The sequence below is a fragment of the Wasmannia auropunctata genome, unplaced genomic scaffold (genome assembly GCF_000956235.1).
Source record: "Wasmannia auropunctata unplaced genomic scaffold, wasmannia.A_1.0 LD336001.1, whole genome shotgun sequence".
Classification (NCBI taxonomy): Eukaryota; Metazoa; Arthropoda; class Insecta; order Hymenoptera; family Formicidae; genus Wasmannia; species Wasmannia auropunctata.
The window spans coordinates 81,694-93,504 of record NW_012026889.1 but is presented as its reverse complement, the minus strand read 5'-3'; the positions used below and the strand labels follow the sequence as shown (position 1 = coordinate 93,504).

The following is an 11,811-nucleotide window of genomic DNA, read 5'->3' as shown; positions in this document are numbered from 1 at the left end:
CCCCCCCCGTCCAGTAACATTATTTCGTCTCGTCGATTCACCTTGTCCTCGCGCTTGATCTTCATCGCGGCGATATACACTCGCGCGAATGATAAAAACGCGCTGATCGTGACGCGTGACTCATTTCGCGACGTACTACGTCAGTCCCGAGAGACGCGATAAGAAATGTGAAAAGGGGAGCAATCACTCCGGCGGATTCCGACCAAATTCTGCCGTTGAACGGCGCAGTTATTTCACATCCTCCTTTTATCGCGTCGCGACGACGTGACCTTCGAGCTCGAGCTACCCGTACAATAGTAATGCGTAGTTCGGTCGGAACAAAGCGCTTGGACGCCTGGCCGCGTGAGACGCGCGCGATTAATCGGGCTCGATTTATCGCCCCGAAACGGCCCGCGGTCAGCTCCAGAATGCGCGTCGGAGTGTCTTCCACTCATGACTTTAACCATTTCGACGCGTACAAATTTGGCGTTGCAATAAAATTACGGGACGTTATACGAGCGACGTGCGTAACAGGATTAAAATCAACGAGGAAGAGAAGTCGGACACGCTCGCGTGTCCAGCCAGGCACCGAATAACATTGCGCGCTGCCGATAAAATGCGTAATATCAACGCGGCGCGTCAGCTGAATGGTAATCTCGTACTTACTCGTATATAAGCGCTCGCGTGTCAGTCCGGGCGAACGGCCGCTGAATTTTTCGTCGAATGCCAGTCCGGTGGACCCCCGCACGTCAATCACGGCGATATTACACGCGATCGAATCCGTCCGCGCGCGACACGAGAGGCTTGCACTATGGGGACGCGCCGCATCTGCCGCCGCGCCAGATGCACACCGTACAGAATTACGAGGCCCGACCAATCGCGCGAGGCTCAGGCGGCACGCGAGCGGGGCACGTATACAAAGATGCGAGCCACGAGGGCGTCGGGGAAGAAGCTGCGCTTCTTGGAAAAACGGACGCGAATCGGCGAAGGGGAGAGAGTCCTCGCGTTGTTCCCTTGGACAAAAAGAAAATTATCGCGATCTGTCGTTTGACGACCAAATCGACGGCGCGTCGCTTTTAAAGAGGTGCAAAAATTGATGGAACGCAAGAATACGGGAACTCCGCGAACTTTGAAAATTTGTTAAATAAATTTGTGTAAATTCTAATCGGCCTCCTCGCGCTCGACTCGTCATTTCGGAGTTCCGTTAAGCGATAAACGATTGCCAGACGCGCGTGCTCGACAGTGCTGAGGACATGTCAAGAAATAATGTTAATTTCGCCAAATAGCTTCCTTCCTCTTTTTATTAATTCACTTCGGTATTGTTGTAGCCGATTTATATCGCGTACTCGCACGTAATTATCTTCCTAAGTTTCTCACACAAACGGAGTGCACATAGCCAAGACTATATTTCAAAAGATTGGTCTTCGTTCATCTCGCTGTATTCGCCGCGAATGTCGGGACACGCTCTAGATTTTTCTACTTCATACCGTACATGCGAAATAATTACATGCGAATACCGCCTAATTCTCGCTGTACTACACTCGCTGCCTACAGTCTTACGTAAGGGTTTTCGATGAAAAACAATTCATTTCGCGTGTACCATAAGAGCCGAGACGCGGCGAGCCTTTCGGTTAAGCTCGCTACTTCGGTTTGTCTTCCCTTCTCGCAAACGTCACCCGTCGATGCATACAAAAATAACGCTCGTTCTTTGTCTTAAAAAAATTTGATCAAGCTACTACAATACACTATCCGCAACCGGTGAAAGTTATTTTTTTGTTGTTGCCGCAGAAAGATCTAACCGTCTTTAACCATCACATATTTAACTGTACATTCGACTGCACGGTGTTTGCTAAACTAAAAGTCATAAACGTATAGACACCCGCCGGTGTCTCGGTTTGTCGAGAATCGCGCAAACCAAACTCGATTAACTCTGCAATTAGAATGTGCGGTATATGCCTCTCTAGCATTTTTATCACACTGTTATTCGTTAAATTAATATATTGTGGTGTTTGTATTTACATATTACATCCTGAAATCACGTGTATGTATACACTGGTTTTCCCTGCGAGCTAAAGAACTCTATTGTTTTCATTCTCGTCGGAGAAACCCCGGAGAAATGTACAATAGCGTGTCGTCACGCTACAAAAATGTAGAAGAGTACAAAACTTCTTCGATATACGCTGCCAGGTTACTTAAATATAAACGTTCTCCTAAAGACGGTTGTACAACCGAGAATGCGTTCTCCAGACGGCTGTCGAGTTTTTTTTTGTTTTTGTACTTTCCATAAGTATATTTCTGAAATATCCTTCTCGCTATGGCGCGCGCGTTTAGTGTTATTAGGAAATTGACGAGTCTAATCTAGGTCGAATACAGAAACGTTCGTTTCGCTAACAATTTACTTTATATCGCTTTTTTTTTTAAGTTTATTGCTCGGCGTAAGTAGCTTTTCCTTCAGGCCGTACACGGCACGCTCGCGGTAAGTCGCCTCTCAGCGCGAATCGCACGTCAGTTCCGCGGTGGATCACTGGCGTCCACCGCGGACGCGGATGGCGACGTCATAAATAGTATCTTCCTATGTACATGCGTAACGTGTACTTAATTTATTAGTATTTACAAATGCACAGCTTCTCGGATCGCGACTTTCAGCCACTCGTGAAAGTCTCTTCTCAAGCGCGAGTTCCTTCCGCGGGTTCGTTTGCTCCTCGCTGAAATCGCTTTCGCCACATTCGGTCGTTCTTTCTCTGAGCAATGTCGCCTACATCTGCAAATACGTGAAACGTGACACGGTTACGAACCTGCGAGTGGAAATTCTACAATATTCACGAGGGTGAAAATCTTACGTGTGACTCTACCGCACCTGTCGCACCGCGATCCGTCTCCGTCGTCACGTCGCCGCTTAACGGTTCCGGTAGCTTGAGCTTAGTGACCTGCTGCTGATTCTGCATCTCGGCCACAGTCGCGAACATGATGCTGCTGGAGTTCTTCAGTCCGCTGTACGATTGTTCCAATTGCTTGAGCTTGCCGATCAGTTCCACGTCGGTTGTGCGTATCTCCGTCATCTGTCATTAGAAATATGATGAATATGACGATTAGCGAATCGATGACGATATCGAACGGAGCCTGCGTGTGTTTGGCACGCACCTTCTCGTTTAGTTGCCGAATCGATGCTAGAACGGAAGCCTGCTCGGACATTTTAACGCACTCCCCTTGCAAAGACATCATCGTCGTGTTAATGGCCGCTGTTGCCTCTTGAAGCGAAACCAACTTTCTCTAACAAAAATAAAAAAAAACACGAGATGTAACTGTCTGATAACTCCAAATGTATTTATTATAAAATCTACATGGTACACCATACTTACGCGATCCTTGTCCTGATCATCGGCGACCCACTGCAATTTGCTCGACAAGGTCTCATTAACATGCGTTAAATTATTCATTAAATGCGACAGCGTGAGGTTTAGTTTGTCAGTCTTAACTTGCGTCTCGTCGGTGCTCAGTATTTGAGGCTTTTGAGTAATATTCGACAATTCCAGCACAGTGTGCTGCAAAAAGAGAGAAAAAAAACACAGCGATGAACGTTGAGCAAATTAATTATTTTTCAGCCCCCTATGCCAATATCGATATTCGTATTCACCTTAATACTGCTGATGTTTTGTTGCATAGTGGTCTGTGCTACCTGTACCCTCAAGTTCGTCTCCTTCAGGGTATTCACCGTGGCCCCGAGATCCCTTATTTGACTGCCAAATGTCGCAACGCTGGTTGACAGCTCGTCCAAGCGTTTCGGCAAATTGGCCATCTCGGGCGCGGCCTGAAAGTACTCCTGTACCTTATGCAAGTCCTGCTGAATATGCGCCAGCTGCGAAAAGTATCGATCCGGAAGGGGTGTGTGTGAGTCATGCCGGTCAGTCAACCGGTCGCAAATCGAATTATCGTATGTTACTTGTGCGGTTTTACCTGTACCGTAAAATTATTTATCTGCTGCTTGAGATCGGACAGCCTGGAGAAAATTATCGTTTGGTTGTTCTGGAGATCTCTCGATAACGAGTGGCATTTCTGCAGAGCGTCCGGGACACCCTCGCTGCCCGCTATCACTATAATGTGCAGGAGATTAAGTACAAGATATTAAAAAACAAAAAAAAACATATTCGCGCGATACTATGTCCTAAGTTCTGAAAGGTTCTAATTAAAAATATTTATAGAAATCATTTTTCTTCCGTTCGTTAGATATTTAAATGTAAAAACATTTTCTTTTAGTTCATTAGATATTTAAATGTAAAACATTTTTTTCGTTCATTAGACATGCAAATGTAAAACATTTTTTTCGTCCATTGGACATTTAAATGTAAAACATTTAAATCTAAAAACAATTTAAACATATCGTGTGAAATAACGAAATTTGAGTTTATTAGTCCGCATTTTCCGAGTCAGGTACAAATAACTTCCTTCTCCAATTATCGACTTGATTTAATCGCTCAATGTCGGACTTTCACAGACGTCACAGACGTTAGACCAAAATACCTTGGTCTAACTCGGTTCGCAGAGCGGTAAGCTGTTGACGGACGTCGATGAACAGCCATATCAGACTGGCGGTGGCTAATACGGAGGCACACGCCAAAAAGGCGTTACAAGCCTTGAGGAATCCGGGACAAGCGCGTCCCCTCCTGCCCCTGCACTTCCGTCCGTTTCTGGTGGAGACATTCCAGTATTCCGAACGATCGTCGCTGCTGTCCGTCAACAGTTCCTACAAAGAAAAAAATGTAAGAGAAAGACAAATGTATAGCAATGCACTCGCCATTAATCAGCATTGAAAAAAATAACGACGCTATTCTCATTTATATCCATCATAATTTCTTCTTATAAACTCATACATCATTTCTTATCTGCCTTCTTGACATAATTCTGTTTTGTCTTTGTCAGGCACATTAGCGGGTAATTTTTTTCCAATCGAGTCTGCTGCTATTCACGTTATGACTCACTCTTTTATTTCATTTTTTCAGAAAACAATGCAAACATTGACACAAATGGATTCGAGAGGATAATTTGTCTTCGGTAGAATTCGCCGGTGCCGTAGCTTTCGTTATCTACACGTTACTTCATCCATCATTTATCTTTCACCGCCGTCTCGACCGTTTATTTTTCCGTTCAGGTAAGAAGCCGACGGGCGACGAAATTAATTGTCTTAATCACCTGCGAGCTGCGTTTCCCGGAACTCCGGCGGGAGATAGCGTGGGCCGGTGCCAGGGCGTCGAGCTCCTTCCGCTTCTTCATCTTCTTCGTCGGCTGACGAAGCGGCACCGTCACCGCCACCGAGTCCATCTCAAGCAGAACCGCGCCGCCTATTTTTTAGGATATTCTTCGCGGACCCACCACCTCCCGATTAACGCAAGCACTTCACTCTCGACGCTCACCGACGGACACCGCACGATCGCCGCGAGCTTGGTGAATCGTTCCGCGATCGTGCGCGATCATCTCTCGATTAATCAGCGTACGACCGCGCTCGACCGCCGGCGCTTAACTACACTTGCGGAGCAAACTTGCGCGATTTCTCGATATACCGAAAGCCCAGGCGGCGTGGAAAATTAATCGACATAAAAGCCTTCAGTCTACATTTTCATCTGCGAAAATATCGAAAATGTAATAAATAGCGTTTTCTCTCGCGCTTTCGGGATTCCCAGTCCGGCCCGTGCACTTTAATCAAATCACGGCTCCCATCCGAACGTTAAAATGTATCTCGCGTCTACATTTGTTAATTGATCGCCGGCTCCTAAAATTAATTACATTTCGCGAATAAATGACTTGTATCGCGTAAATGAATATAATTGTGATAATTGAATGATATCATGGCTAAAATGGTTATACCGCGATCAGCGTCAATACAAATTCAGGATATCAATAGTAATTCAATATTGATTAGCACAAATATCGTTAAACAACACAATCGATATTAAAGCACATTAATGTAAAGCGAGCGTGTCAACAAGTGCTTCCATAAAATTTCTCGAGTGATTTTCTCTGATACGGAAATTAATTTCGAATTAAATGCACTATTAAACAAAATGCTAAATAAAAACAGGACTGTAAGTGACGTTTTAATGTATTATTATGCAAAAGTACGTATACAAGGACGAAAACCTGTTGACGAACCGCACGATTAATCTTAACCAACGTTTGTGCCGACAACTCCAACTCTTTTTATCTCGTTGACATTTTCAGATTTTTTAATTCAAACGTCGATCTTTTTATTGAGTAATTTCAATAAAGATATCTGGCAGATACCATTACTTCGCGTATTCGCGATAGTTGTCTGAAGAGCCAGATTTAAAACTCTCGATTAAAGTTTAATTAACAGTTTGTTATCGCAACGGGACGATAATCGCAACGTACGATAAATAATGATATATAATGCCACGATACACTGCAAACAAGCCAATTGCACAACCACAACTCTTACGTCACTCAATTTTCACGAAAACGGAAGAGGAACCGGGAATTCGAAGCCGGGTAATAATCTTGACGAGATAAATTTAAGCGAATTAAGCGGAGAAAAGGATCCCGCTGTCACGCGATTGCGTCACAGAAATCACAGGAGATTGCGGTTATTTTAGGCTTCGAGTTTCAAGGAACCGAGCGAACGTTGCGTGCCGTACGTCGCGACGACGCGCTCGCCACTGAGGCAGGAGGCCTCTTATCAGCCGGCCGGTACCTGGTCAGTATTCGCACGCACGCACGTACGCACATACCGATCGAAAGACCGGCTCTGAATTGAACACGCACGTGACACACTGCCACGACGCGCCGGTGGACTATTACGTTCTCAAGTGAGAGAACAGTCGAAATTGACGGCGAGAAAAAGGCCACAGAGAGCCCGGCTCTGATAAGAGCAATCGTTGCTGTGACGTTAATCTCTCCAAGGCTCCTCTTTATTATATTTACCGCGGTTAAGAATCGTTCGATAAAAGCGATAACGAACGCGAGATGTGCCTTAAAATGTGTGGTCGCCGCGCTCGTGATAATCTGATCTGATACGACGCAGAGGTATATATTTCATACAAAATTGGTTAATCTCTTAATTAATTTGTACTAGTTAATTTATGGTAATTTGATGCTCCACTTTGATAATAGAGGAGTTAAACACCTCGCTCCGCGAGCGAAGAGCTGAAATCACTTATCTTGTTCTTCATTTTAAATACGAGTCGCTCAAAACGAATCGACACGAAAGAAAAAGAGAATGCACTAAAAGGAATGACGATCTACTGATACTGAGAATTTTTGAGTCTTGGGAATCAGAAGCAAAAATTACTATATTAGCCGTAATTTTTGGTTTCTGGTTCTCAATTGAATGCATCATTCAACTGCGTAAAATTCGCATAAACGATAATATTATCACGACATTTAACCCATTCGCAATTCGGTTGACATTGCAATTATGTTGTTATTGCAGAGAATGATGAAATTATCATGGCTGCGGCGAGAAGCATCGAAAACTCATTAGCTCGAAATCTCTCGTTTCAAGTCTCTTAAATGTCCGTCCTTATTTCAACGAGACTTAAAATCCAATTTGAAGGGTTTCTGGCGCGACGTTAATTCGACACGATGCGGCTCGGTCGTCTGGATGGAAATCGCAACACGATTACTTGCTTGCGGCCCTGAGCTCGATAAGATACCGACGTACGCGAGGGGAAAGAAAAGGAAAATTTTCGTTGTTTAGTTTCGAGGTCGCAGTGCATTACTCACTGAGCTACCGATAAAGTAAATTTATCAGAAAAATTGTTAGCTTTCCAGTGAATTGTTAATGATACGTCTAATTGTAAGAAGGTAGTTAAAAAAAAAGAGCGAAGGTGAGGCAAAACGGAATTGAAAAGTCTTTGATTTTATAGCTGTATGAAATCATACTGAACGCACGAAATTTTAACGCGGCGACTTCGGGCATTTCGGCGGAATTTACGATAAATAACGCCGCGGAAGAGTATAAATATGCCGATTGTGCATATTCGCGAGTCGACGATCAAACTAACGCAATTTCGCGTGTATGGATAAGTAAGACGACCCGATTGTTGTAACAATCGATTCCGCTTAATCGCCACGATTGAATTCCCCTCTCCCGCCGCGCCGGTAGCTACCTAAATCGCGCGATTGCGTTACATTATCGCGGACCTTTCGCAGAGTCACGTATGTATATCTTCAAATCCTCGTTGCGTTTCACGCTCGATGAATGCGCGCTTCATGACGAGGTGTGCGATACCGCACGACGATGACGACGACGAAGAAGAGGAAGTAGCTGCGTATATCGGCGACGTTAATGACAAACGTTGGATACCTCGTTAATTTAGCGGACGTTGCTTAGGCCCCATCCGTCCTCGATATACGCAGAACTTTCATGTCGTGCGTAATAGCTCTGACTAATCCCGTCGATTAATTAACATTTAATGCCGCGTGAAGCATCAGCCTTTCATTGGCGGCGCTTCTTATGTACGTGTACATACACACACACACACTTCGCGGATTACTCGCGCGCATTCCAGAAACCGTAGTCCGACTTATATATTTTAAGAAAATACACGCGGTATTTAAAAATAATATATTGATAATTCTGACACGTGTGTGTATCGCAATTCTTTCAAAGAAATAAAAAATACGAGTCGAGTGTTAAATGAAACGATAAGCGAAATGATAAGCGAAGCACACAGCTGACACAACATACTACGTTCATTAAATTCCGAAAAAAGAGAGAGAGAGAGAGAGAGAGGGGGGAGAGGAACGCGGTGCCACGGAAGCGAGTATGCCACCGACGATTCGTCGACTCGACGCCGGGGGTCTCCCCCGTACACGCGTGTCTACTCAAATATTTATTGCATTTGCGTCAGCAGGGGAGGTACTTAGAGTCACGCGTATCGCACCCGATCGCGCGACGATTCGCGTGCGGGCTTGTTGATACGCCTCTCCTTCCGCGTTAATCGAATAAAGTACTCTCCTCGCGTGAATAAAAAAAAAATTAGATGAGGATATAAGGGCGGAGGAGGAGGGGGAGGGGAAAACGGCGAGCAAATTTTTCCATAGTAGGTGATGTCAGATGCAGTTATCTGATCCTGATCGCGTTGACAGCGAATGCGCGAGTCTATACGACGAATAACGAAAGGTCGTCTCTCTCGTAGAGACACATCTTTTAAATGCAAATGCATGTAAATGCCAGGGATGATTTTACGCTTCTCCGTGTAAGCTGCGTGCAAATCAATTTTATCATCACTCGCTTTCGCACATTATCTAATTTATCGCCTCCGTATTTATTTTATCTACATTCGCGCATTCTGTCCTCAATTGTATTTTCTTCTGTACTTTTTTTTCTCATTAATTTATATCTAGGAAATTAATATTCTACATTAATTTCATTCGGATATTAAAAACATTTTCGCGATCGTTTTTCCCTTTCAATTTTTATTTTACATGAATGTTTCTAATTTTTTTTTTTATTTACTATATAGACATTTTTTTCATTACTAATGTGAGATATTAATCCTCATATCTAATAATCTCATATTTAATAAGAGATGCATTAATCCGCAGAAAATTATAATACCCTTTTATTTCTTTTTAATCCTCTGAATTAATATCTCGCATTAATTTTATTTCTTACATATTAAATATATTCGATTATTCTATATCTGATTTATATCCTTCTGGCATTTACATTCTACCGCATTCGGTCCACGTTTAATAATCGAACGAGGACGGTTTCAGGATTCGAGTAAGTGGAAGAGGCGGAGGAGAGAGAGAGAGAGAGAGGGGGGGGAGAAAGAGAAACAGGAAGAGTGGGTGGCTCTCGTACAGAACATGCAGAACTTGACCTACGAGGAGGATGAATTATAGAAGCGATTCTAATCGATTACCGCGCGGCGGACGGAAACGGGCGGACGGTACGAGCGGCGACGGCGACGGCGGTGGCTGCGGCGTTTCTTCTCGCTCTTTTCTCGAAGCGAGGATCCTCGAGGAACGTTCCGCGAGGAACACGACGAAGGTGCTCCGGACGGCGCACTCACGAATAAGCCATTGACGAAAACACCGCGGTATCGCGGAACGGCGCGCGGCGTCGCGACGCGGCACTCTCTCGCCAGACGGCTGCGCCGTCGTCCGATATCGACTCGCCGAGGGTTGGTGGGCGACTGAAGCCCCGCGCTGGAGGGGTTTCCCTGATAAGAAACCGTACTGCACATATAGGGAATTTCGAAACGGCGACACCGAGCGACGCCGAGCGCGAATTTGATTATTCTTATCACGGCCGTATTTACATACACGCTCTGGGATCATTCCACTCGGGTTAGTTGAAAAAAAAACGAGTTAAAAACGAATTAAAAGAGATTAAATGAATTTCTATAATGAAAAGATACAAAATGATGACGAGTATAATACATAATTGGTAATTGAATTTTATATTAGAGAAATATTTACAGGAGGAAATTATGCAAACCAGTTGAAACGTGAAAATAAATAATAATTACAGGTATGTTAATATTAAATTAATATACGTAATAAATAAAATATCTTCTTTAATCAGATTTATATTATATATAGATATTTGGAATGTACAGAAATATATAACACATAAATATATGATTATTACACGAGATGATTTTAATAAATAGCGAGTTATGTTTAATTTAAGTGATAAAGTCGATTAGAACATTTATTACAACTTTTAAAACGCACACAATTATGATATTTATATTGATATTGACCTTTCAGGTGTATAAATTTTATTTTATCTAGAACGAGAAATGTGATCTAATTAATGTGCAAACGATATGTAGAAACTGTTTAAAGCTTCCCCAACAGAAGAGATGTCTCGACATAAGAGAGTATCTCCTCTATCGGAAGATTATAAACAAGATAAAACATATATCACATATACATATATGACATATATTAGATACACGTAGACTTAATTAGAACCTTTCCTACTTTAATTTTGACATCTAATCGTTACTTACCGAAAGATAAAAAGCTTATATGTTTTAAGGGAATAAAAGTGGCCATTTACCTGACTTTATGGACATATCCATTTTCTTAATCTCGCCGTACAGTATAGCAGCCAGCCAGGACAAAGCGATCAGCCAGAACATGATCAACACCGCAGCCAGCCACAAGGATATGATCCGCATGTCTGACCTGTTGCATCCGCAGGAATCGCTGTGTCGATTCTTGGACAAGATCCGTGATTTTTGGCGCCTGCAATTAAAAGGTACCGCTGTAGTTAAGATGTCATTGTAGCGATATCCTGAATAATATTATAATTATATATAAGCGATTACAGGAATAATTTAGTCCATTTCTATCAATGTAGAGTACCCCAAGTAACACACGATTGTCACAAGAAGATCAAGATGGTATCATCTTGACTAAGATTTGATGAAATATTTCGTCAAGATTCAGTCATCTTGACCTCCTCATGACAATCGTGTTACTTGGAGTAGAGCAACTTTAATCTCGGTTTAATTTTGTTATCCTCTTTTAATTCTTAAAACTAGAAACGTACTGGCAGAAATGGACACTGTCGTGTCCTTGCAACAATTCGACTTGTAAACATATAAGTAATTGTTACCGCTTGACTTTCTTCTTCTTCTGGGGCGCGAGGATCAGATCGGTGCTGTCGGAGTCGCTCTCCGACAGCAGATCGAGGAGGTTGATGGTCTCCTTCGGATTCGGCTTCTCCATCCTCGTCGGGAGCGTGCATCGCATGTCACGAGTCCGCGAGACCGTCGGACGGCCGTGGCCGATCGCGGCTTAACGTCATAACCTCCGCGGGATCCGCTTGTTGCTGCGCTACGCGGACGCGCGAAC

The 11,811-nt window shown here is 43.6% G+C and overlaps 3 protein-coding genes across 7 annotated transcripts in view; 1 reads left to right on the top strand and 2 right to left on the bottom strand.

The window, feature by feature from the left end:
* Nucleotides 1-1,262: 1,262 nt before the first annotated feature.
* On the bottom strand, nt 1,263-6,675 carry LOC105453204. 4 transcript variants are annotated; one of them, XM_011694952.1, is made up of 8 exons: nt 5,167-6,675; nt 4,498-4,720; nt 3,940-4,070; nt 3,614-3,835; nt 3,339-3,521; nt 3,121-3,249; nt 2,837-3,038; nt 1,263-2,740 (listed from the first exon to the last, which is right to left on the bottom strand). In XM_011694952.1, the coding sequence occupies exons 1-8, from the start codon at nt 5,293-5,295 to the stop codon at nt 2,646-2,648; spliced, it is 1,314 nt and encodes a 437-aa protein (XP_011693254.1). In that variant the 5' UTR covers nt 5,296-6,675; the 3' UTR covers nt 1,263-2,645. The 4 variants fall into 4 exon arrangements, with proteins under 4 accessions (XP_011693254.1, XP_011693253.1, XP_011693256.1 ...); XM_011694951.1 differs by having other exon boundaries at nt 3,934-4,070; nt 5,167-6,674; XM_011694954.1 differs by lacking the exon at nt 5,167-6,675 and adding an exon at nt 4,848-4,925 and having other exon boundaries at nt 3,934-4,070.
* Nucleotides 5,334-11,805, bottom strand: LOC105453205. 2 transcript variants are annotated; one of them, XM_011694957.1, is made up of 3 exons: nt 11,573-11,805; nt 11,012-11,199; nt 5,334-5,594 (listed from the first exon to the last, which is right to left on the bottom strand). In XM_011694957.1, the coding sequence occupies exons 1-3, from the start codon at nt 11,707-11,709 to the stop codon at nt 5,578-5,580; spliced, it is 342 nt and encodes a 113-aa protein (XP_011693259.1). In that variant the 5' UTR covers nt 11,710-11,805; the 3' UTR covers nt 5,334-5,577. The 2 variants fall into 2 exon arrangements, with proteins under 2 accessions (XP_011693259.1, XP_011693258.1); XM_011694956.1 differs by lacking the exons at nt 11,012-11,199; nt 11,573-11,805 and adding an exon at nt 9,864-10,498.
* The window catches only part of LOC105453206, a 4,795-nt gene continuing 4,177 nt past the window's right edge, over nt 11,194-11,811 (top strand). The window contains exon 1 of the mRNA XM_011694959.1: nt 11,194-11,212. The gene's annotated coding sequence lies outside the window, so the exon portion shown is untranslated. The remainder of the gene's footprint in view (nt 11,213-11,811) is intronic.

Bases quoted from the DNA above. Each gene is read 5' to 3' on its own strand.
- LOC105453205 (XM_011694956.1), bottom strand. From the start codon at position 10,281: ATGATCCCAGAGCGTGTATGTAAATACGGCCGTGATAAGAATAATCAA.
- LOC105453204 (XM_011694951.1), bottom strand. From the start codon at position 5,295: ATGGACTCGGTGGCGGTGACGGTGCCGCTTCGTCAGCCGACGAAGAAG. The intron at 3,250-3,338 runs GTAAGTATGGTG...TATTTTTGTTAG, and splicing joins ATGATCAGGACAAGGATCGC to AGAAAGTTGGTTTCGCTTCA. The intron at 2,741-2,836 runs GTGCGGTAGAGT...ACGTATTTGCAG, and splicing joins GACGGATCGCGGTGCGACAG to ATGTAGGCGACATTGCTCAG.